This window comes from Zingiber officinale, chromosome 10A (assembly GCF_018446385.1).
Source record: "Zingiber officinale cultivar Zhangliang chromosome 10A, Zo_v1.1, whole genome shotgun sequence".
Classification (NCBI taxonomy): domain Eukaryota; kingdom Viridiplantae; phylum Streptophyta; class Magnoliopsida; order Zingiberales; family Zingiberaceae; genus Zingiber; species Zingiber officinale.
Genome location: NC_056004.1, coordinates 83,128,101 through 83,154,253, shown reverse-complemented (window position 1 = coordinate 83,154,253; position 26,153 = coordinate 83,128,101). Strand labels below are relative to the sequence as shown.

At 37.4% G+C, this 26,153-nt stretch overlaps 1 protein-coding gene across 1 annotated transcript; it reads left to right on the top strand.

The window, feature by feature from the left end:
- The first annotated feature begins 11,848 nt into the window (after nucleotides 1-11,848).
- On the top strand, nucleotides 11,849-15,212 carry LOC122028175. Its single transcript, XM_042587205.1, has 2 exons — nucleotides 11,849-12,601; nucleotides 14,807-15,212. Exons 1-2 carry the CDS (start codon nucleotides 11,988-11,990, stop codon nucleotides 15,045-15,047), a joined length of 855 nt encoding a protein of 284 aa, XP_042443139.1. The 5' UTR covers nucleotides 11,849-11,987; the 3' UTR covers nucleotides 15,048-15,212.
- Nucleotides 15,213-26,153: the final 10,941 nt, after the last annotated feature.

Sequence of the window (26,153 nt, the reverse complement as noted above, 5' to 3'; positions counted from 1 at the left end):
TAAATAGTCACTTAAAGTAAAACTGAGATTAACTTATAATCTCAAAGGTCTCACATAGTAGAGAAGCAGTGATCCATTTTTCTACTACCCTTATTGTCACAATAACACATGCAGTATGAATCACATGCTATGATATTATACTCTTTACTAAAAAGAATGCATGTTTTTCTCAAATTTAACATCATGCAGATTTTAATTTAGACATACCTAATGCATAATCCTGAATTAACATATGAATTTAAATCCGGCCTTCAGCAGGTTCAGTAAATGGTGGGTTCATTTACTTCGATTATTATTAACATATAAATGATTTCATCTTGACACAATTATCAAGACGACCTTAACTTATAGGTATGTCTCTGTTCATAGTTACATAAGTCGTCCCATAAGTAATGGTTTTACCTCTATTTTTACTTAAAAATAGAGATGATTGTCCATGTGAGTGAGTCAAACTCAAACTGTCAACATGCTCACCGAGACTTTATCCAAATGTAACAAAGACATTTACATTGAACAGATCATGATATTTCATATTTCCAATTGTCTTTACAAAATATTACATTTTACAAAGTTCCAAAGACTTCACATATCCTTGAAATAACTCTTTAGTCAATGACTTAGTGGTTTATAAACACACCACGTGTAGGAACATATTCAAGAATTATTTTTTTCTTGTCAACAATATCCCTTACAAAATTATACTTAATTTCTACATATTTGCATTTGTTGTGATAGTTGGGATCCTTGGAAAAAGCTATAGCAGTTTGACTATCACAGTACACTATAACAAGACTCCCACGTTATCAATAATTTTCAGATACTTCAGAAACCTTCTCAACCAGACTGCTTCTTGCACAACCACTGCACATGACACATACTCAGCTTTCATTGTCGACAACGCTACACGAGCATGTTTCTTGTTGTTCCATGAGATGGCGCCACCATTCAGTAAGAAATTATAGTTAGATGTGGATTTTCTATCATCAAGGTCTCCTGCCCAATCTATATCTGTGTAGCCCTTCACGCTCATCTTAGATTCTTGGAAACAAAGACAATAATTTGTTGTCCATTTAAGATATTTGAATATTCTCTTTGTCACTTTCCAATGTCTCGATCCTGGGTTAGACTGAAAATGGATAATTAAGCCAACAACATAGCTTATATTAGGATAAGTACACAACATAGTATACATCAAACTACCAATGACACTAGCATATGATTTTTTCTTCATTTCGGCTATCTCTTCATGAGTCTTGGGATACATACTTTTGCTCATAACAGTACTTCTCGCTACAGGTGTCTATTCAATATTGTAGTTTGACATATTAAAGTGTTGTAGCATTTTAGTGATATAAGTCTCTTGAGACAAATCCAACAGTCTTTTCAATCGATCTCTAATAATCTTTACTCCTAAGATGTACTTAGCTTCTCCCATATCTATTATGTCAAATTGTAATAAAAGTCATGATTTGACTTTTATCATAAACTTCATGTCATTTCTAGCTATTACATATTACCAACATATAATAATAAGATGGCCAACTTTCCTTTCTTATTTCTTAGGTAAACACAATGATAACCATAAGATAAAATGACTTCATTAAATCTTATGCTCCATTGTCTTACGCTTACTTTAGCCTATATATAGATTTTTTAAGTTTACATACTTTATTCTCTTGGCCTTTAGTAATATAACCTTTTGGCTGCGCCTTATAGATTTTCTCATCAATATTACCATTAAGGAAAATCATTTTTACATCCATTTGATGTAATTTTAGGTCATAATGTGTCACTATAGCTAAGATGACATGTATTGACACAAATTTCACAACAGGGAAAAATATCTCTTTAAAATCAATACCCTCTATTTGGGTATATCCTTTTGTAACCAGTCGAGCTTTGTATCGATTAATCAATCTATCTTCTTTCCTTTTTATTTTGAGAATTTACTTATTTCCAATATCCCTTCGGCCTGGAGGAAGATCGACTAAATCTCAAACTTGATTCTTTCTCATAGACTTTATTTCTTCATCCATTGTAATTTTTCATTTTTCTCTAACAGAGCATCTCAATGCTTCCTCAACCGTTCAAGGTTCATCATTGTCAACTGGAAAATCATTAATGCCTCATTCAATGTCAAACCTTGTCTGAGAAATAATATTACGACTACTTCTTCGTAGGTCGAGCTGTTGAGAAATCATCTTATTAATTGATAAATCACTCCCACTAGATTGACTAGATTCGTGCATCTCTTGTGATACCTGATTTGTTCATAAAGGAACATTATCCTCTTCCTCTATTGTAAATAAAGGAATTGTCTTATCAACTTCACCTTTGTTGGGAACTCAATTTCAAGAAAAGTAGTATCTCTTGACTCTATTTCAGAGATGGTTTCATCTTGTTGCTCACCAATGAAGACATAACTCTTAGAAGTATCAGAATACCTTATAAAGATACACTTCTTATCTTTGGGTCTTAATTTTATATTTGTGAGTCTTATCATAAACATAAGCAGATGACCTCTAGGTCTCAAATTACTTAAATTTGGTCTTTTGTCTATCCAACGTTCATATAAAGTAGATGAAACAGATTTAGAAGGTACTCGGTTAAGTATATAAGTTGCAGCTAATAATACATCTCCCCAATAGGAAATTGGCAAATTGGCTTTAGTCATCATAGACCTAACCATATCTAGAAGAGTTCAATTTCTTATTTCAGTAACCCTATTTTATTGTGGAGTTCTAGGGATAGTTAGTTGTCTAATAATCCTTTTATCATTACACATTGTCTTGAACTGATTAGACAAATATTCACCCTTACAGTTAGTGCGTAAGGTTTTAACCTTACATTCCAATTAATTCTCAATTTCGTTCAAATAATGTTTGAAGTAATTTAATATTTCAAATTTATGAGAAATCAAATATACATGACTGAAACATATGAAGTCATTAATAAATGTAATGAAATAGGAACCTCTATGTCTAGCGTTCATATTCATTAGACCATAAATATCTAAATAAATTAATTGAAATGGTGATTCGGCCCTAATAGCATTACCAAATGGTTTTCTAGTTACTTTTCTAGCAAGACAATGTTCACATATATACAAGTTAATCTACCATGCGTGCCTAATAGACCCTCTTTAACTAATCTATTCTTTCGTTCTTATCCAATATGTCCTAGTCTAGTATGTCAAACTTTATCATTAATATCAACATCACTAGTAAGAGCAATACTTGAAAAATAATAATTAATACCATAATTAATATCCTATTTTACATCAAGAACCATGAAATCATTTGTTATATAACCACATCAAATTAACACATAATTAATACGAAATTCTACACATTGACTGAAAAAATTTATACAATAACCCAAATCAAGAAGACTAATAACAAAAATCAGATTTCGCCGGAATCTCAGGAGCATATAGGACATCATGTAGAAACAAGGTATGTTCGTCACGTAGGTTGAGTTTGTAAGTGCTAACTCCTTTGACTTCAATCGTTACATTATTTTCCGCATATATCCATTTGTTGCCAGTTGGTACCCCGACGATACTCCACATATGTAGCTCGATCACGAGCTACATGATTGTTTGCTCCTTAATTTATAATCCATAAAGGATAAAAATTAGCTAACAACACTGAACTAGCAACATAATGCTCATGAAAAAAAGTTAAACATGGATCTACCTTTTTCGGCTTAGTACAATCCTAAGCAAAGTGAACCTTCTTGCCACAGTTATAACAAGTTAGCTTGTTTTTAGGTTTCTTTCCAAACGTCTTTCCTTTCTTCTTGATTGAGTCTTGCCTAGTAGCAACATCAGCTTCTTTTCCCTTTCCTTTTCCTTTCTTAAACCATCTTTTTTATTCTTGAATCAAGAACTTTCAGCTATAAAAGCTTGACCAGATATCCTTGCAGATTCTATTTACTTCGCCTCCAATTTAACATGGTGTGAGACATCAGCGAAAGTCTTAATACTTTTGAGTCAAATTCTATTTTATCAATTCTGAAGAATCAGGAAGGGAAAAAATAACTGCTTGAACCTATTGTTCATCAGTCAACTCATGACCAACAATCTTTAGCTCTCAAATCATATTAGTCATTTCCCTCAGATGTTGGGCTATGGTACCATTTAGATGTTTTTTGTAGCTGTTAAACTTTATTATCAACTGATGAAGCTTACATAAACTAACTCCATTGTACTTCTCTCTAAGAGCTACCTAAACAACATGACCGGATGGAAATGACTCATAATACTCATAGACCAGGTCATCTATAATTGAATTAATCAATATACTCTTACCTGTAGAGTCCTTTTTCTTCCATGCCTTATAGACATCAACATCACGTTTATATTGTGTCGTAGAACCATCTACAAGTTCTTCCATAAACCGATGAACAGTCTCTAGAACTTCTTATTTCTCAAGAAACATATTGTATCTTGAGATTCTAGATTTTATAATTATCCCCATTAAGTTTCTCTTGCTTATTGAGTTCAGCTATGATGTTTTTAGTTGTCATGATCTAATATAAATAAACACATTATTTAGTATTCAGTGTAATTCATATGCATACAATTTATAATTGACTCAATGTTAATTTGAGTTGATGTACAAAATCAAGTAGTAACTACGTTTCCACTCATCATTCATATGACCAATAAAATCAACATTGATAAATAGATAAATACTATTACACACATCCTAACAAATGAATTAATCATAAAATGAACAAATTATTTTCAAGTTTGTTAACACATAACATAACTTTTTATAAAATAACTTTGTTCATACATAACAATATAAACTATAACATGACTCATATAAGCTAAACGAGCTTATTATTGTTTGTAAATAACGACAGTAACTACAACAAAACTCTAATAAAATAGTTAAGCTAACACCACTCCCACTAGGACAGATATTAGGTGACCAACATTATCTCTTTCAACCTGAACTCGTTTGGGACAATCTCAGGTAAAACAGCTTTAGAATTCTCCATTTAGTTCATATTTAGATCCTTTTCTGGATCCTCCTCAACATTTTCAGGGTCTTCTTCATCCACATGGTGAAGTAGCTCCACACACAAATCTTCATATGAGATACGCCCTTCAAAAGCCCTCATAAATGGTGTGCTACCACCTTGGGATATTCCGACACGGATTAAACTAATGCTGAGATCCTATAATTATCTAGGATCGAAAACTCTTCCTGTTTGAGTTTCCAAAACAACTGATCAAGCGATCCAATATGTTCTTGAATTTCATGAACTGAGTCAAACTCTATCTCCTCAATCTGTTCCTGTAGCTCATTCCGTCGCGCATCGGGACGAGGCATCTGTATATTATCCATGACATCTAGAATTGAAAAATAATAATGCCAGTATAAAATCGACAAATCAGTAATAAAATCGGCTCATTTCAATTCACACATATGCATAGAAAAATATACAAAATCCAAAGTAAATAAAAAATACTAATTTTCTTTATCTGAGGAGTTCCAATGGACTAACACTCTGGATCGGTAGATTGGAAAATCGAATCCTGAACTTAGTCCATTATCCTCGTTAGAACTAATCTAATTAGACATTGATGTATTATCTATGTTATTCTTGTTTAAAATTAAGTTCATTTAAGTCAATTAGACTTATTGAAATTCAGATTCACTTGATTAAATATATGTCCATTGGATTAAGTTGACCTATTATAATAAATCTAATCCATTTAATCAAATTTGACCCATTAGAATAAAATTGATCATTTGATTAAATCTGGTCCAAGCTCAATTAATTGTCCAACTAGATTTGATTGGACCATTCTGATCTGATTCAAATTACCAAGCCTATTTGAGTTTGAACCCAGTCTAGCTCAAGTAAACCAGTCTGGTTCAAGTGAACCCAAAAAAAATATTCATTTTTTGAATATCAACATGCATAAAAAACTCTTTTTTCTGCCATTTGTTGGTTTTTTTTATTTCGCATGTGAGATTCAAATCTCATCGTTTTTTTTTAATTTCTGTTTGATTTAATTAAATCAAATTTTTTTCGCTAATAGAAACTGTTTAATCAATTAAACCAATTGGTTAAACAAACTCTCTCTTCTTCTCTTTACACAGTGTTTCCCATCGCACGCTGCGCACCTCTACCACGATGAGTGCGACAGCCGGAGCGGCTATCGAACACCGGCCTCCCAACACAGTTGCTAGCGCTCTCCAGCTATAAAAGTTGATCGCTAGCCACCCTACGTGGTGGCCGACGCCCGCAACGGGCAGTCATGGGTGCGTCGCAGCCACAAGCACGTCGTCGGTTACAGTCGCCGGCTACCTTCCGGCCACAGCATCTCGCAGTCATGTTCAGTGCCTTGGGATGTGTGGAAAACGTGATAAATTTATGATTTTCCTTCGTACAAGATTTCTTCCATTCTAACGCTCTCATACCAATGTTGAAAATAGAATATAAGTATTGTACGAAATAGTAAATCTCATACCTTGCTCTAGAGAAGATCTTGAAAGATTGAGCGAAGAAATACCGGATGGAGAAAGTCGCCTCTTGCTATCATACCTTGCGACATTTTATAGGGAGAAGAATGGATATCACTTGTCCACTCTCTCGGCAATGTGTGTCACTCACTTGTCAATGTGTGCAGTAACTACACACGTCCAAGCACACGTCCAACATGCCTAACCATGACACCTTGCCCTGAGGGCTAAAAGGTTTAAACTAAGTTCGCCACTAGGATCTTAACCCTATCTAGGACGAGATGTGTGGGGTTTGTCGAGTGACATAGCTTAAATTATTGATTTCTTTGATTCATGAATGTTGAAAATAATTTTTTTAAAAGCCTGTTAAACATCAACAAAATAGACATTTAAAATTTATCATCTTGAGAAAAGGAATATCGATGAAAAAAAAATAATTACCTAAAAAATCAACTAAATAATAATTTAAATAGTTTCAAAATTATAATTTTGCAAAAGATGAAAATAACCTCTAAAAGATAAATAAAGGATTAAACTCCTTCGAATTCTCTAAAAAAAATAAATAAATGATATTTTTTATCTAAAATTGAATTGTACATCCAATAATAAATATAGATCTCTGGACGAGTTTCGATTTGATATATTAAAAATTTTGTAATCTAAGTTAAAAGTTATGACCTCTTAAATTTATACTCATCAAGCCATGTGTTAGCCTATGAGGTGAGTTATGCTTAAAGATCCAATAAGTAACTTCAAGTTTATAGACTAGTTGTACTAGTTTACCTGTGATCCACATAAGCTTTAGATAATATACCAAATAAGTTTTAGGATTATATTTAATAAATTATTTTCCAACAATCCCATCTAATGCGGATATAGCTTAGGGACTTTGAGGAATTAGAAGAAAAGAGAGGCATTTTAGTCATTCTACTATTAGGACATTAAGAGGAGGAAGAAGCAATGTGGCAAGGCTTCGTGTTCGGGGTTTCTTCCGCCACCATCAAGGAAGATGGGCTGGTGGTTGCCCATGCTGCCTCCGCGTGCCTCTCGCCGTCAGTCATCGTCTCTCACATACAATCATGCAGTCGTCCCTCTCCTCTCTCCCTCTCTCCTCAGCCACCAAGGCCGCTAAGAGGAACCAGGAAGGGAGCTTCTTCTCCCTCTCTCGCCGCCACCCTCGAGCGACGGCCGCTGGTGACGACCACCTCCGAGTCATCTCCTTCCTTCCCCACAACAACGACATCGAATTCGCGCCTCCACTGCCGCCGAGCACGTATGGTTGTTTCCCCTTCTTCACACCGTCTCCCTCGGCGCCTCCCCCGACCTTCGCCATGTCAACGCCGCACAGAGGCATTGTCGTCGTCTGACCCACGCCGGCGCACACCTCTACCGCCTCGCCACCTCCTCAGCCAAGGAGGCTACCACCGAGCAACGCCATCTTCTCCCTGTCCATACGCCACAGCCTCGCTCGCTAGCTGTCGCCAGGCACCGCGACCATGCCTGCCAACGCCTCCTTCAATTCCTCATGTCCCCGCTGTCGTACTGCCTCCTCAGTCGGACACTACTTGCGTTTCTCTATTCGTCGTTGGTACGATCGACCATGCCAACGCAAGATCAGCCCCGGGTTGCATCTGATTCCCATCATCGCAGTCGGCCACCGAGCCACTGTCGTCCACCATTGTCATAGATGACCTCCGATCCACACCCTCGCATATTTCTGACACCGATCCGGTATCCTATCCACATTAACATGTGTTTTCGGCACTGATATAGCCTTCGGACTGCCGTTGTGTTCCAGCCATCGAGTCATTATTGTGTTCTGGCCTTCAAGTCGCGGTTGTATTTTGGACTATGTGCTTTGTGTCTAGCCTTCTTATTGTTGTTATTTCTCGGTCTGCATGCCGAGATCATATTCCAGCCTACGCGCCGATGTTCTATTCCGATCTGTGTACCAATGTCATATCTTAACCTGCATGCCGAAGTCATATCCCGGTTTGCGTGTCATATCATATCCCACCCTGTATGCCGAGGTTGCATCTGATTTTGTGCCACTGCGTCCAGCTCCACGCCATCAGATCCAGCTCTTCATCCTACTCGGAGTCATCTGCTCTTCCGGGTCACGACAACTCGAGCAGCGTCCTGACCAGCTCACCAATCTACCTGAGGGCGTCCCCAGGCCAAGATACATCTTTCATTTATATTCTATATGCATTTCATTATTTTATGTCTTAGTCTATTACTTATATATTCATTGGATCTACCTCGAGTATCGGGGTACCAGGGACCGGGGCGACCCGGTCGCTGGCTACAGGTGACGTTGACCAAAAGACTTCTAACGACTTGGTCAACATAGAAACCATCTCAGCATACCCCCCCTCTGGGACGTCGCGATTCGGTCAACATTTCATTCACCTCACTCGGCGATCCATCTGACTCAGATTTCGGACAGGATCACCATCCAAATGCTTTAGCCAGTGATACGGTGATAAGTGTTGGATCGAAAAGAATTTAGATATCTCCACAATGGTATGATATTGTCAACTTTGGGTCTAAGCCCTCATGATTTTGCTCTTGGGCTCTACCCAAAAGGTCTTATTCCAATAGAGATATATTTTCTCTTATAAAATCATGATCTTTCCCATGTGCTTTCAATGTAGGACTATGTTTGTAACCTTGCAACCCCAACAATCCCCCCTCAAATAAAGGACCACAGGCTTCCCACGTACGATCCTCGACCCACCAGACCCTCCTGCCCCTCGGTCCACCCGACCTACTAGGACTTTCTTGCCTAGCCGCAACTAGGACTTCCTCTCTGGTGTCTGGTCCTCTTGATCCCAACATAGGAGCCCCCACTTTTTTTGTTCGAGGTCAATATTGTACACACATGGCTCAATTTGACCATAGCCCCTGTGCACAGTCGATGGTTAAACCTTTTAGTAGTCCGGGTTCTGATACCAATTGCTGGATCGAAAAGAATTTAGATATCTCCACAATTGTATATGATATTGTCCACTTTGGGCCTAAGCCCTCATGGTTTTGCTCTTGGGCTCTACCTAAAAGGCCTCATTCCAATGAATATATCTTTTCTCTTATAAACTCATGATCTTTCCCATGTGCTTTCAATGTGGGACTATGTTTGCAACCTTGTAACCCCAACAATAAGGAGGGGCCCCACCCCACTACGGATAGCTGCCATAGTGGACGTCAAAGTCAAGACGGTCAATGCCGAGATAACATCGGTCGTTCGTGCGATCAAATCAACGTTAAGACATCATCGACTTGTCGGGGGGTCATGCCCTGACCAGAGGGAGAAGGGTCCGATCCAACCCCGCCGTTGACACGAGGAGGTGTCAAATGACCGACGCTTAATGGAGTATTGAACGCCGGATGGAGGAAGAAACGGTGTATAGAGGTCGGGCCGAGCGGCTACCCCGCTCGACCAGGTAGCAGAACTCGACAGGCAGAGTGGAACTTCGGCCGAGTGGACGTGACACAAGCACAGTGGAATTCCGGCCGAGCGGACACCACACAAACACAATGGAGTTTCGGCCGAGCGGACGGGATACAAGAATAGCGAAGTTTCGACTAAGCGACCAACCCGCTCTGCCTAGCAGCATACTCTCTCTGGTGTCCATCGACATCCTTTTGGGAGTTAGTGTCACCGACACCGAGCATGGACAACCAGAAGATCGTACGACGGAAGCTTCTACTATCACTTCAGAGATATGCTCGCCCCGTTGAGATACTGTGTCAGGGACACTTTATTGGCAGGTCTTTTCAGGGAAAGCTTTGGGAAGCGTGCTTGCCTTAGGGAGCATGCACGCGTGCTACAGGAGCTCTATATAAAGGGGAGTCCAAACATCGGTGGAGGTACGCAATACACGATAGACACTGTTCTCGCTACTATTCATTCTTGTTTACTCCGCCTTCTACTTTATCACCGGTGACTGACTTGAGCATCGGAGGGTCAACACCGGGGACCCCTTCCCTGGCTTGGCACTGACGTAATTTGTGTTGCAGGTCCGAGCGGAGTCTACAAGCGGTCAGTGGGGGCGCCACATCCCCAGCTTTCCATCTCATCGACTTTCGGGCAGGATCAGCCAGTAATACTTATATATTCACCTTAGGAGTGTAAACTAGACAAGCCACTAGCGAGCTATTCGGGTCTTGGTTCAAAAAAAGATTCATTCGAGTTCATTTGATTAATTTAACGAGCCGAACTCGAGTCTGATTTCGAGCTTGAAAACATTACTGAGCCGAGCTCGAGCTTAACAATATTTGATTTGTGAGCTCGTGAACATGTTCATTTAGAGGCTCACGAACGTGTTCATTAAGAGACTTGCGAACATGTTCATTTAGAGGCTCGTTTATATATTATACTTAGGGATAACGAACTAAGTCCGAGCTCGAGTCTCTTATTATTAAGTTTGGCTCGGTTCGATTATAACCCTACTCACCTACTATTAACATACAGTAAAATTTAAAAAAATAATAATAATAATTAATATATAGTTAATATAAAATTATTATGACTAAGGATCTTTCAATTTCATTATTATGCATTTTATTAAGAATGTCTCACTTATCAATATTGCATTAACTTGGTTTATTTGTATAAATTGATTTGTAAATTAAATAAACTTACTTAAACCTATAATCTGAATAATTATTCCAATGTTTTAATTTATTTTAAACTCTATTTAATTATCTTATCAGATAAATTTAAATATTATAAAATTTAGCTTGAGTTTACCAGCCTAATTCTTTCTCTGGTTGCTTGGAAGCAAAACAATGCAGGATAGAATATATTCAATCATTGAGCCTCAAGGCACCTACCATTTATAAGGATATAAATGAGCTACGCCTTTGATAAGTTTCCGATCCAATAAAAATTTATTTGAGTTCTTTTAATAAGACTTGTTTAAATAAATAAATTAAGTTTAAATTTCATAATATTTGACTCATTAGTTAGTTAATATGCTCGTTAAGCTCATGAATTAATTTTTAAATAAAAAATAATAATTTTGATACTAAATTTATAAATTTTACACTCTACTCGTGAATAAATATATTAAATTTTTTTATTAAAATAAAATTATAAATTTTAATAAGAATATTATAATTTTTTCTAAATATATAATTTAATTTTTAATAAATATTTAAATTTATAATTTATATTTATTAAATTTGATAAAAATTTATAAATCATGAATATATACATTAAATAAAATTATTTAATTATAAATTAATCAAACTCAAGTTGAATTCCAACTCAACTCGATTACACACATCTACGGCTCTACCTACCTTCCACCCTTCCACCCGCATTCCTCTCAATATTAAATAATAAAAAATCTCATTTTTATCTTCGTCCACCATCCAATCCATGGAGCTCCTGCACACTCTTCCTTCCCTCTCTCATCTCGGCAAATAACGGCGGCGGCGGCGGCGGCGGCAGCAGGAGGGGAGGAGGTACAGGAGTAGGGCAAGAAGAAGGAATTGATGGGTTGTAATCCAACTCCTCTCTCCCTCTCTCTCGACTCCGCCCTGCGACCTTTCCTTGCATCCCGCTCTCCTTCTGTTATCCAATCCCGTCACAAGCCCCACGCTTTGCGCTTCCTCAAGCTCGTCCGCCGCGCCTCCTCTCCCTCGCCGTTCCTCTCCAACGGCCCCGCCCCCGGTACCTTCCTCGACCCCGAGGCTCTCCATAGCCTCGACGCCCTTCGCCTTTTTCGCCGTGGCATCGAACTCGACCTCACTGGCGACGGAGGCGGTGGATTCCTCGAGATCCGGCCGATGGAGGCCGGCGAGCTCGAGGCCACGGCGCAGCTGCTAGCCGAGTCCTTCGCCGAGTCCATGTTCGTTCCCCTCCGATACGTTTACGTCCTCACCTTTCTCGTGAAGCAGTACATCGAGGAGCGGGTGGCCCTGGAGCCGCACGTGGCAGTGCTCCTCGGGTTTTACAGGGAGGCGGGGGCCGAGGGCGAGCCACAACTGGCGGCCACCGCGGAAATCTCATTCGATGCCCGCGGAGCCAATGCCGCCCCACCGACGCCGGTGCCCCCAAGAGAATGCCCTTACATCTGCAACATGGCTGTCAAAAAGACGCTTAGAAGGTACAAAACTTGTTCTTTTTTTTTTCTGTAACGTTGCTGTCTCCAGCTAATTTTGCTCAACAAAATTGCCAAGGACACAATTTTCTGCTATGAATTTCAATTGCCTATTTATCCTTGTGATCCTAAACGTGTGTTCCCTTCCCTGTCTTTGGATTGATTGAGCAATGTTGCTATGAGAACCAGATAAGCCAGATGATATAGCACATTAAGGGAAAAAATCACCATGGAAATGAAAAGGAAAGAAAAAGAGGGAATAGCGAAGAAGAAAATGAAACAAGGAGGAAGGGAAGAGGTGTGAGTAGGTCGTGACTGCCACTTGCGGCTAGGCCACAGCCATACTCATGGACAAACTACGGCCATGAGTCAGGGTTAAATTATGAGTTGTGGCCATGGAACTTGCTGAGACGTTGAGAAGATCGGAGATTTTTTTTCTTAGTGCTAGAGAAAATATGACAAAAAATTGAATAGGTGATCAATCGAAGGAAGGTAAATCTATAGTATACGAAGGAAAGGGTCCATTCTTCTCCCAATCCATCCTTCAAAGTAAACAGAGCATAAGAGCCTCTTCCTTCTTTTTCCATCGTTTCCGAGATGATGATCTTAACGAGGTGCCATGTATTAGTTGGATGAGGCAAAATAAATGCCGATAAGTTATATGAATAGAACCCTACATCATTCTCCAAGTTCAAGTTAGTTTGAATTTTAGTGGTTTCCAAAAGCTAGAAATCTAGAAGGAATACTTGTTTGAATGTCTTCTTGATACTAATGAGAGTATTAGTAATGAGTTGTGATACACTTGTGTTGTGAGACCATCCAGATAGATTTAGTTAGTCACCATGGAAATGAAAAGGAAAGAAAAAGAGGGAATAGCGAAGAAGAATATGAAACAAGGAGGAAGGGAAGAGGTGTGAGTTGGCCGTGACTGCCACTTGTGGCTAGGCCACAGCCATACTCATGGCCATACTACGGCCATGAGTCGGGGTTAAATTATGAGTTGTGGCCGTGGAGCTTGTTGAGACGTTGAGACGATCGGAGATTTATTTTCTTAGTGCTAGAGAAAAGATGACAAAAAATTGAATAGGTGATCAATCGAAGGAAGGTGAAAGTGTCCATTCTTCTCCCAATCCATCCTTCAAAGTAAACAGAGCATAAGAGCCTCTTCCTTCTCTTTCCATCGTTTCCTAGATGATGATCTTAACGAGGTGCCATGTATTAGTCGGATGAGTCAAAATAAATGCTGATAAGTTATATGAATAGAACCCTACATCATTCTCCAAGTTCAAGTTAGTTTGAATTTTAGTGGTTTCCAAAAGCTAGAAATCTAGAAGGAATACTTGTTTTAATGTCTTCTTGATACTAATGAGAGAGTATCAGTAATGAGTTGTGATACACTTGTGTTGTGAGACCATCCAGATAGATTTAGTTAGTCACCATGTATCTGGGGAAAATACTTAGTCGACGAGTTAACAAAGGAACAAGCACTTACCTTGCGTATAACGACCTATGAATATCATATTGAGTATTGGATATCGTTATCAGTGGCAAATTCATGAGCACACGCACAAAAAATACATTCTCTTAAGTCTGATTTCAAGACCAAATGACATCTTGCTGAATTAGCATTTTTTGTGAAGATTGCCACATTCTTTTAACAGTGATTTCAAGACCAAATAGCATCTTGCTGAATTAGCATTTGTTTGTGGATAAATTGCAAAATTCTTATTAAAACACCACGGCTTACAGAGGTATGCACATGCGCACACACACGCAAACATTCTTTAACAGTGATAGCCAAATAGAATCTTGCTGAACTAGCCATTTATGTGAATAGATTGCCAAATTCTCATTTCAGATGAGATGAAATTTTAATGTCTGAAGAAAATAACATGCAATATAAGCTTGTACTGATGTTCGCAGAGTCAGTAAATGACTAACCCAATAAGGCAACCCCCTTGAACATCTTTACACAATCTTCAAGTTTACTCTTTTCTCTTGTTCATTCTCTGCTTGTTATACATTAGGTTGTCCACAAATCAAACATTTGGCATTCATTGTCGGTAAAATTGTGTGACCACAGTTTGTTGAGAATATTTTCCATTGCATCTACATGGTTCATGTTATTCTTAATTAACCATCTAGCATTCATCACAGAATGTGACCAATGTGCGAAAAACTAATGTTGTATGTATGCTTTCAATTTTTTAGGAGAAGAATCGGATGGCATCTTCTGAAGGCATGTGAAGAGCTTATAACTCAAATGAAGGCTCAAAGAAGAGTATACCTTCATTGCAGAGTGATTGATAAAATCCCTTTCCAAATGTACCAAAAAGCTGGGTATAATGTCATCAAAACCGATAGCTTTCTATCTTGGTTCACACTCCAAAGACGCAAGCACTTAATGTGTAAAGAGTTGCCCCCTTGTACAGATGTTATTGGATCTCCATGATTGTGATGCTTTCATTCAATTCCAGTCATCACATGTAATATGTTCAAGTGGAAGAATAATCTACTAAGAGATTGATTTTAAATAAGTTCAATATTCAAATAAGATAAATACATTGATTATGTCAATAGGATAATCCTTTCATGAGTATAGATAGAACTTTGAATACCTTGAATGTTCATGGATATTTTTATGTTTAACTTGTTATATGAACTAGAAAATGACAACATGTTGACATTCATGTACAACCGATTCAAAACTTATGAGCCCTTTTTGATCGTTATGGTGCTCTTCTCAAAACACCTTAATAGCAAAATACTTTGATGGCTCAAAAGGACTTGAAATCATTCCATATGTGTAGCATCCCATGCTTATTAGTCTTCTAATGATGTTCTAAGCTCGTTTAGTTCATCAGGGTATTTTGGCCAAAACACTTTAATGGCCAAAAGACTCAAAATCATGTCAAATAGGAACCGTTGTTTATATTCTTTAACTATGATTTTGATCCTTCTTTAACCATGATTTAAAGACTTTAAAAGTCATTACAATGTATTGACCAAGACACCTGGATGGCTCAAAAGGGATCAATCATATCATTTGGTGTTTCTATTTTACCTAGAAGCTCATTTTAAGATCTTAGTAATGAATTTCTTAAATCAACAAGGGACAAATGACAACTTATTGTCTAGAACTAGATTAGTATGGTATTGAACACAACTAGTTGTCAAGTTTGATTTCAATGAAGAAGGTAGTATGACACAAAAAAGTTCTAGAAGCCATCATGTTTTAATGACAACTTGAAAGATTAATCCTTGCGAAAGATGAATCTACTTGAAAATTTTTATAATGGTGCTTGGGAAGGATAAATCACATCGGGAAAAGCTAAAAATCTATTTTGACTTAGGGCATCTCCAATAGTTAAAGCTTTGAATGAGTTTTTTTGAAGATTTCAATATGCCACATCAATATTATAAAAACTCATTGAAATATTCCTAATGATTAAAGCTCTAAGTGAGCTTTTTTTGTAATTCTCTCCACATGTAATTGTATGGCTCATGCACATTAATTCTCTCCATAAGTAGACTTATTATTAATTATTTATAAAATGAAACATTATAAAACATTATGACAATCATTGACATTAATTATTAGCTCTATGTTTAAGAGAAAAAAGAAGGTTTGAAAACTCAAACCTGCTCTTAAATTAAAAACCCCAAACCTTATATACACAACCATAAAAACTCTTTTTGGTGAGGTTTTTCAATTTTACAAATCTCTAAAAAAGCTTGCATTGGAGATCCTCTTAACATGCTACTCGGGAATTGAAAAAGATCAATCCGTTTTTGATATTCTTGAATATTTTCTTAGTACTTGCAAGATGTTAAGTCTTTAATGCCTTTGTATGTGTAGGCCTTAAGAAATATAAATCTCATCTAATGAGACCTTAAGAAATCTAAATTTCATTTAAAACAGTTTGATTCATTTTGAAAAGTTGTTTCAAATCTCCCCTATAAAGGTGCATCATTTGTATTATTGGTAGCAAATTTTTGAGATTAAAATATATTATGATTTTTTTAAGTTTGTTAGAAGATTTATCTTCTAGTTATTGATCTAAACTATTTAGTAGATTTTCTAGAATGATGAGTATTGAGAGTGTCTTATATTATCTCATATTCCTCCTACACTTGTCATAGTAGGTATGATGACAAGTCAAGCATGATGAAGTTTGACCTTATCATTTGAGAATACTTGGGACACAATAGGAAATCAATAAGGATATAGTTTATAGGAACTCGAAGGTCATATTTATGGAGAAGAATGCATGGCTTCATCATCATGATTTAGAGGATTATTTACTTGAGGAGGCGGAGGATGATTCTTAATTATTAGATAATTTCAACAGTTTTCTAGAGTAAATATAGGATGTGATAAAACCTATTGAGTTTTATGTTGTCTAACATAACGTACACTATTTCTTAATATTGTCCACAACACAAATAAGCTAATTCATGCATTTTTTTTAAGGTTTTTTCTTCAAAATAAATTTAAGAATTCGTTTGTTAGGCACTCCATAAGTATAGGAGCGTCAAAAATGAATCTGATGTATCGATTTGATACGAGTCAGATATAAAAAATATTAGATTTGGATTGAGAGTTTCTGACTTCGGATTAAAGGGTTTTTGGATTGGAGATTTTTGTTATATATATATATATACGCCCGCACAGTGCGCAACTGTACGCGCAGGATATCAATCGGTTTTTTTTTTATTTTTTTTAATATTTTAAATTTTTAAATTAAAAAAATCAGTTAAAAAAATAAATATGTCCTTATATCAATTTCTAATACATTAATATATCCCCTCAACATATTACAATACTCAATAAATACTTAAATTTATTTTATTTTAAAATTTTTTTAAACCAAACACTATAACTTAATTGGGAAGACTGAACCTTACCAATAAAATCTAAAAAAAAATAACCCAAAGCCTGAATCCTAGAAATAAAACTTTTAAAAAATATTTTATTTATTAAAAAACAAACATTTCTTTATATAAATTTCTAATACATTAATATATCCCCTCAACATATTACAATACTCAATAAATACTTAAATTTATTTTATTTTAATTTTTTTTAAACCAAACACTATAACATAATTGGAAAGTCTGAACCCTATAGATAAAATCTTAAAAAAATAGCTTAAAAACTATAACCCAAAGCCTGAGCCCTAGATATAAAATTTACAAAAAATATTTTATTTATTTTTTTAATTCAAAAAAAATAAAACGAGTGATATCCTGCGCGCGCGCACAATCGCGCACTGTGCGGGCGTGCAGGATATCAAAACTTTATATATATATATATATATATATAGAGAGAGAGAGAGAGAGAGTATTGAGATAAAAGTTAAAAATTATAGAGAAAATAGTCAAAAAAAAAAAAAAAATTAAATCGGGTTATTTAGGTTCGTCAGATTCAGGTTGTATTTGGATTCGAGTCGGATTTAAATTGAGATTTTTTTTAATCCGATCCGAACCTAGTTCAATCTATCTGAATTGGCATCCTACATGGGCAGAAGGTTCCAATAAAAACTAGTTAACTCTAGGATGAAGATCGTGAACGTTGTTTCCACAATTAAAAAAAAATGATTAACCTAGTTAGTCTTATTAACTAGCCTTGGGGGTGATCAGCCTGGCTCTACAGAATTTTTCCACCGGCCATCAGGGTAATCGGAAAGCACGTACCGCGGACGGCCAAGAAGCTCAGCATCCTTTGATTGCGCGCCTCATTTGGAGGAAAAATTCTTACAAATATATCATAATTGGGAATCAAACTATAAATTTCTAGATGATAATCTGAATATTCTACCATGATACCGTAGCCCTGGGGACTTGTTTGCCCCAATAACAAAGTTTGTGGGAGGGTATTAAATGTACCTTTGCAAGCTCATTAAAATCAATGCAACTCATTTTTATTAGAAAATATCTTAGAATTTTTGTTAATTGTCATTGTTGTATATGGGAACAACAAACTTATTCCTAATTAGATTTAAAATTATTGAAGTTTGGTGTGGACCTGTAAGGAGTAATTTCTTCGATATTGGAAGAGATAGGTGGAAGTTGACTCATCCACAATGAGCAATATTAAAATGGACTTCATGATGATGCACATTAGTCGAACTATCAATGTCAACCGACACTTTCTTCTACGAATCATTGTCAATTTGAACCTAAAGTCGTATAGATGCTCGAGACTTACCCTTCTCGCCTCTAGTAGAGGTTAATCCTAACTTTATCTTGACTCTACGCATAGAAATCATAAATTTTTCTTTTCGATATGACTTGGACTTATTATTTTTTTTTCATTAGCTATTGATCCTCCATTAATTAAGTCTATGTATTTGTAAACCAGTACTTACGGATTGACACAATTGGCATTTATACAGGTGTTTGCTTTCAAAGGTCTTAGTGTCAATTTCCAATGGGTATGATCCGAGTAAGGATCAATAGAACGCCATGTAAATAGAAGGATGGTGAATATGCCAAAGTGGTTCTAAAGATATGTCCAAGACCCTAACTTTTGGCTCCTGAGCCCCTCATAACTCTAGGCTCCAACTCTTAGTTTCTGACCCTCTCAGGACTCCTGACTCTAGGACTCCTGGCTCTCGACCCTCTTAGGACTTTCAGTGCCAGGACTCTTGGCTCCTGACATTCTCAGAACTCCTGGCTCCTAATATTATCGAGACTCATGGCTCCCGACCCTCTCAGAACTCTAAGTCTTGTTGGTCCTCGGTACGGTCGGCAGTGTTGATGCAATATTCCCTAGGTCAAGATTGACCTGGTTGACTAAGTTTGAGAAGGCTCAAGCTTGAGTCTTGATATTTGGATTTTGATGTTTGACAATATACTGATAATACATAGAGATTGCAGGTGTAATCGGTCATTTGGGGAGATTGTTGGTACAATTCTCCGTTGGTTAAGGTTGACCAGTTAGATGTGAAGAAGAGTCATGTAGGTCAAGACTGACTGGATATTTGACTGAAAAGTTCTGGTGAGTAAAGCTAGGTGGAAAGACCTAGTGAGTAAAGCTAGGCAGTAGGAAAATCTTAGTGAGTGAAGCTAGGTGAAAGTCTTGATGAGTGAAGTCAGGCAGATGGGAAGTCCTAGTGAGTGAAGCTAGGCAGAAGGAAAGTCCTGGTAAGTGAAGCCAGACACGTGAAAATTTAGGTGAGTCAAGGTTGATCGGACACCTGGTATTGAGAAGTCCAGGTAGGTCAAAGGGTTGACCGAATACTTGGCACGAGGAGAAAAGTCCAAGTGGGTCAAATGGATTGATCGGACACTTGGTGAGGAAGTTATAGCGGGTCAAGGGTGACCAGTCACTAGGCATGATGTACCAACAGGTCATGGTTGACCGGATGTTGGTTTTAGGGGATTTTAGACTTGTTTGAGCAAGAAATCATGAGCTGGATCGATCAACCAATCGATTGGCTCATGCTCAATCGATCAGTGGATCAATTGGGAAGCCGACGACGTCACACAAAAAGCCTCCCAATCGATCGAGCGATCGATTGGGAGCCTCTAATCAATCGGGTGATCCATTGGGAGCTAGGATTTCGCGTGATAAGTCCTGGATCGATCGGGCAATCGATCCAGGCGATTTCTACAGAGCACAGAGGCGCTCTGGATCGATCGACCGATCGATCCAAAGCCTCCCCAATCGATTGGGAGCAATCCAATCGATTGGGATTCGCGTATTGGCGCATGTTTTAGTCGTTGGGGTGTGATTCCTTCGATACAGCTTCCATTCTTCTCCACAGCGAGACACAGCGACTTCTCCCAAGCTCTCACCGCCAATTCTTGAAGATTCTTGGAGGCAAGTGCTGGTGCACTTCCAAGTCAAGAGGTGTTTCTACAACAAGAAGAAAAAGTTAGGGTTAGAGTTTCTCGGTGTAAATTTTGTAAGATTTCCCTTGTATTTGCTTCTCTTTCTTTCTTCTTGTATTGAGAGTGTTGTAAGGCTTCTCCGCCTTCGGTAGTTATCGTAAAGGAATGTTTTTCATAGTGGAGTGTGTCGTGTGTGTGGATCCTTGGATTAGTCACCTCTTCTTGAGGTGGATACCAAGTAAATCCCTTGTGTTAGCGTTGTATTTTGTTTCTTGATTATTTTCTGCTGCATATCATCATCAAGGAGCAAGCAACGACAAGCACCAAGAGTGCGGCGAGCTATTCACCCCTTCCCCCTCTAGCTACATTTTGACCCTAACAAGTGATATCAGAGCGAGGTCGCTCTTCACCGGAATCATCGCCGGAAGGGACAACAAGGCTAGAGGGTGAAGAAGTTGGAGCAAAATTCATCAAGTCAAAGAATTCATTAAAGGGTCAGCTTCAAGATGGAATTCTGAGATGGACTCGGATTCGACACAAGGGTGCCTCCACCATTCATAATGACATGTTTCGATTCTTGAAAATCAAGGATCGAAAATTTTCTTATGATGGAGATAGAGCAATGGTTTGCTCTAATGGAAGATTTTGAGACTCCAACAAATTCAAAAGGAAGAATTCTCAAGAGGAGCAAGTGGAGCCAAGAACAAATCCAAAGATGTGAGGCCAATGATAAAGTGACCAAGCTATTGGTCAATCTATTGCCGAGCAACATCTTGGAGCAAATTGGAGAATTTAAAGATGTCAAGGAGTTTTGGAGCAAATTGGTGAAGAATCATGAGATCTCCTCCACTATACCAAATCAAGAAGAATTCAAAGAGGGCGACTCAGTGGATCAAGGTCAAGAGCAAGAGGACTCCGAAGTTGAGAGATGCTCAACTTCCGAAGAGGAAGTCCAAGAACCCTCATCTTCAAAGGAATGCAATGAAAAGAGCAAGGAAGGAGCATATTCCTTGTTCCATGTACAAAATGAAGATGAAGAAGCCTCCACCTCTAAGATTGAGGGGGAGAGACCTTTATTGATACCGGATCAAGAAGAAGGAGAAGCTTCTATATCCGGGTCAAGTGGAGAAGAAGATGATGCATCCTCCAAAAATCAAGAGACATCAAATGGAGGATCAAGTGTCGTCATCCCTACACATGAAGGTATAATCATTTCAATTAAAAATAAAAATCATATTATATGTTTTGAGTGTAGGGAACATGGGCACTACAAAAGCAAGTGCCCTAAATTGGCCAAGAAGAAAGGTCAAGTGGAACCAAAGGGCAAGGAGAAGCGTAAAGAGACTATCCCCACAACAAAGAAGAGCAAGGAGCACATTGTGTGCTTTAAGTGCAATCAAAAAGGACATTATCGGAGCCAATGTCCAAAGGGGAAGAAGGTGATGGTCAAAGTCAAAAGAGGAAGCACAAGTCAAGGAGGAGCTTCCAAGGTAAAACCCAAGGTATCGTTTATTGAACCTACCCCTTTAAATAATGGGGAAAAGCATGCTAGCTCTAATTTATTTCATTTTAATGCTATTTATCATAAAAATAGAAAACATGATAGCATTAAGGAAAAACATGTAGTTCTTCATGCTAAAACTACCACACCTAAGATTAGAAGGGTAGAAAATAATTTAGCCACTAACTCTAAGGATTCTAGGTATTTGCCTAAGAAAAAGAAAAATCAAGGTGTTAATGAAAAAATAAAATCTAGGGATTTATGGAAAGAAAATCAAGTCTTGACCTCAAGACTTGATAAAATGAAAAAGACCCTAAAAAGAATAGAAAATATCTTAAAAGGGCAAAAAGAGCATAAACTAGGTCTAGAAAAACAACAAGGGTCATCCAATGGTCATAGGGGTTTGGGATACAAACCTAAAACAAAGAAGGATGTGTCTTCTTATCATAGGGTTCCATATAACTATGGAACCAATACTAGGTCTAGCGTTCAAGTCAAGGATACAAGAAAAATTATCCCTAGGAGTATCTTTGCAACAATAAAAGTGGCTAAGACTTCTAAGAAGTCCAACAAAGCCACTAAGAAGGTCACAAGGGAAGTAATCCCTAGAGTTGACCTAGAAAAGGTGACCAAGACTTCTAAGAAGCCTAACAAGGTCATTAAGAAGGTATTTAGAGAAGTTATCCCTAGTGAGTACCTAGAGCATCCAAGGAGCACCAATAGGTTTTGGATTTCTAGGAGCATTTTCTCTGCACCCTAGAGGGTTAGAGAGTGTCAACTCAAATTGTAAGGATAGTTAATCCAACCTTGATGAAGTTGACACTCAAAGAGCATTTTCAAGATTTTTATTAACCTTTGAAAATGGAATAGATTACTTGTTTACTCTTTATAAGAGCAAAATGTGCCAAGCTTTGAGAGATTGAATTTAATTTTGATTGGCACAAACAAGAAGAGCACAAGAAATGCCAAGTTGAAATTTTGGCATTTTCTTAAGGAATTAAGGAAAAATTTAAGCCTTATTTTAATTTGCTTACTTTTTGAAATAGCAAAATGTGTCAAAATTTGAGAAATTGGACTTAATTTAAATTGACACATTTGAGAAAAGAATAAGAAATGTCAAGGTGGGGTTTTGGCATTTGCTTAGAAAGTTAAAGGCAAGTTAGACCTTAATTTTAAATTATTACTCTTTGAAAGTGTAAAGTGTGCCAAACATTGAGGAAAATACTTAATTTTTAAATTGGCACAATTTAATCATGAGTTAAAGATATGCCAATTTGGGTTTTGGCATTTTCTTAAGTAGACAAAGGGCAATTTAGGTTAATTTTAGGTTTAGCTAAGGATTTAATGACATTTAGATAGATAATCTAGATACTTTATTTAAGCTAAACTACCATGCTTTGTTTGCCCATCACATGTCATGACATCATCTTTGCATTCATGCTTTAATATGAAAAAATACAAAAATATCATGTCATGTCATACATACATCATGTAGTTATAGCAAATTTTCTTTTGAAAATCATCTATTTTGATGTATGTCATAGCACATCATGCATTACTTTTATTTCCTAGCAATTAAGGACTAATGGAATTTATTAACAAGTAACATCCTTGGTGGATGTTCAAAATTTTTAAAATGCCTAGATAGAAATGCATGATCCCTAGTTTAGGGCAAAACCAAACTTTACATCTCACAAAGACTTATAAAGTGACTTGTATGTGTTATAGTGTGCATTAGATACAAGTGAGATGTTAGGATGATGAACGAAACTCAAGGTATTGATTTAGTGCATCTTTTTGAGTTTTAGGTTCATCAAAACACATAGTTATGTGTTTTCCAATCATTGGAAAAGTTAATGTACAAGTCATGTGCATTGAGCCCAAGAAATATGGTTGGATATTGGTTTTGAAAATTATTTTAAAAATACTTTTGGAAAACCTTGGTGAAGACTATCTTTTGATAGTAATCGTCATTGAAAAGTTAAACACAAACTTGAAGAAAACACTAAAGTTTTTACAAGTTTTCAAGTTTGTATCAATCTTTAAAAATAGGAAGTATTTTCATATAAAACTATTTTTCCTTGATAGTGTATACCCTAAGTAATGTCTACACAAATTTTCATGATTTTTAAAATTTTGTAGAATTTTTGGGGAGTTTCTGAAATTTGCTGAAATCAATTTTTAGAAATGTCAGACATTCAATCGATCGGGCGATCGATTGAAGTGCCTCAATCGATCGGGCGATCGATTGAGAAGGTGTTTTACGCGAACAGAAACACAGTGGATCGATCCACTGATTGATCCACACCATATGAATCGATCCATTGATCGATTAACACAGTGGTTTTGGTGGGAAAGCTTGTTTTCAGCATTTTAAACTCTTTTTCGTCCATATAACCATTCCTAACCCCTCAAAACACATTTATTTACATTTAGGAAGAGTTTTCATTATGAAAATAAGATTGGATTGGTTAAGGAAGACTAAGTAGGAGTTTAGGTTGAGGTTTGGTTTCATTATAAAATTTTTAAACCTCAAAACTTCTAATTTTTGGGTTTCCTAAAGATTTAGGGATTCCAAGTCATTATTGGTGCAATAACAGAAGTTACGTGCATGTCTTTAGGGGGAGTTACTCTTTAAGGACATGGAATTTATTTTCCGACACCATTGAAGGTGGTTAAACCTTCGTTTAGAAAGACAATTGCTCAAGGCTGAGCGTTGAAAAGCAATGGAAAGTGGTTATCTTCATTGAGGGGTTATGGATGCTCTAGGATGAGCATCATAACGTGGAGTACTGCTCACGGGTGAGCAGTTAATACAGTGAAGAGTATGGGACCTTCATTGTAGGATTGGTTAACGCTCAAGGGTGAGCGTTGAAGTTAATGAAGGGTATGAGACTTTCATTATGGTGTTGTGAATAACAAGTGAAGTTATGAACAATGGTGAGTAACTCTTTAAGGGGAGAGTTCTTTTTTATATGTATCAATAGGGGGAGAATGTAGGATTTAAGTTATGCTTTTATTACCTAAAGAGGGAGTTTGCCCTCTAGGAAAGGTGGAGAATGAAGGAAACCCTCATTCATGCCTTGGCATGAAACGAAGTTTGAGGCTATGGGATTAACCTAACTTAAAGGTATTGTCAAACATCAAAAAGGGGGAAATTGGTGGTGCAATATTCCCTAGGTCAAGGTTGACCTGGTTGACTAAGTTTGAGAAGACTCAAGCTTGAGTCTTGATGTTTGGGGTTCGATGTTTGATAATACACTGATAATACATGGAGATTACAGGTGTAATCGGTCATTTGGGGAGATTGTTGGTACAATTCTCCGTTGGTTAAGATTGGCCAGTTAGATGTGAAGAAGAGTCATGTAGGTCAAGACTGACTGGATACTTGACTGAAAAGTCCTGGTGAGTGAAGCCAGGTAGTTGGAAAATCCTGGTGAGTGAAGCCAGGTGAAAAAATCTAGTGAGTGAAGCTAGGCAATATGAAAACCCTAGTGAGTGAAGCTAGGTGAAAGTCCTAATGAGTGAAGCCAGGCAGATGAGAAGTCCTAGTGAGTGAAGCTAGGCAGAAAGAAAGTCCTGGTAAGTGAAGCCATGCACGTGAAAATCTAGGTAGGTCAAGGTTGACCGGACACCTAGTATTGAGAAGTCCAGGTAGGTCAAAGGGTTGACCCGATATTTGACACGAAAAAAAAGTCTAAGTGAGTTAAAAGGATTGATCGGACACTTGGTGAGGAAATTCTAGTGGGTCAAAGGTGACCAGACGCTAGGCATGCTGTACCAACAGGTCATGGTTGACCGGATGTTGGTTTTAGGGGATTTTAGACTTGTTTGAGCAAGAAATCATGAGATGGATCGATCAACCGATCAATAGGCTCTTGCACAATCGATCGATTTATCGATTGGGTGAGTCCTCACGAAAATCTCCTTCCCAGTCGAGCAATGGATCGATTGGGAAGCCGACGACATCACACAGAAAGTCTCCCAATTGATCGGGCGATCGATTAGGAGCCTCCAATCGATCAGGCGATCGATTGGGAGCTGGGATTTTGCGCGATAAGTCCTTGATTGATCAGGCAATTGATTACAACCCAATTTTGTTACAAATTTGGCATCAAACAATGAAGTATCAAACCCCTCCTACGCTAATGTAGCATAGGAATGACTCGGGTCGTCTGCCAACGAAAGTAACGATAAGATGGTAAACTTAAGATCGTA

Bases quoted from the DNA above. Each gene is read 5' to 3' on its own strand.
- LOC122028175 (XM_042587205.1), top strand. From the start codon at position 11,988: ATGGGTTGTAATCCAACTCCTCTCTCCCTCTCTCTCGACTCCGCCCTG. The intron at 12,602-14,806 runs GTACAAAACTTG...TCAATTTTTTAG, and splicing joins GTCAAAAAGACGCTTAGAAG to GAGAAGAATCGGATGGCATC.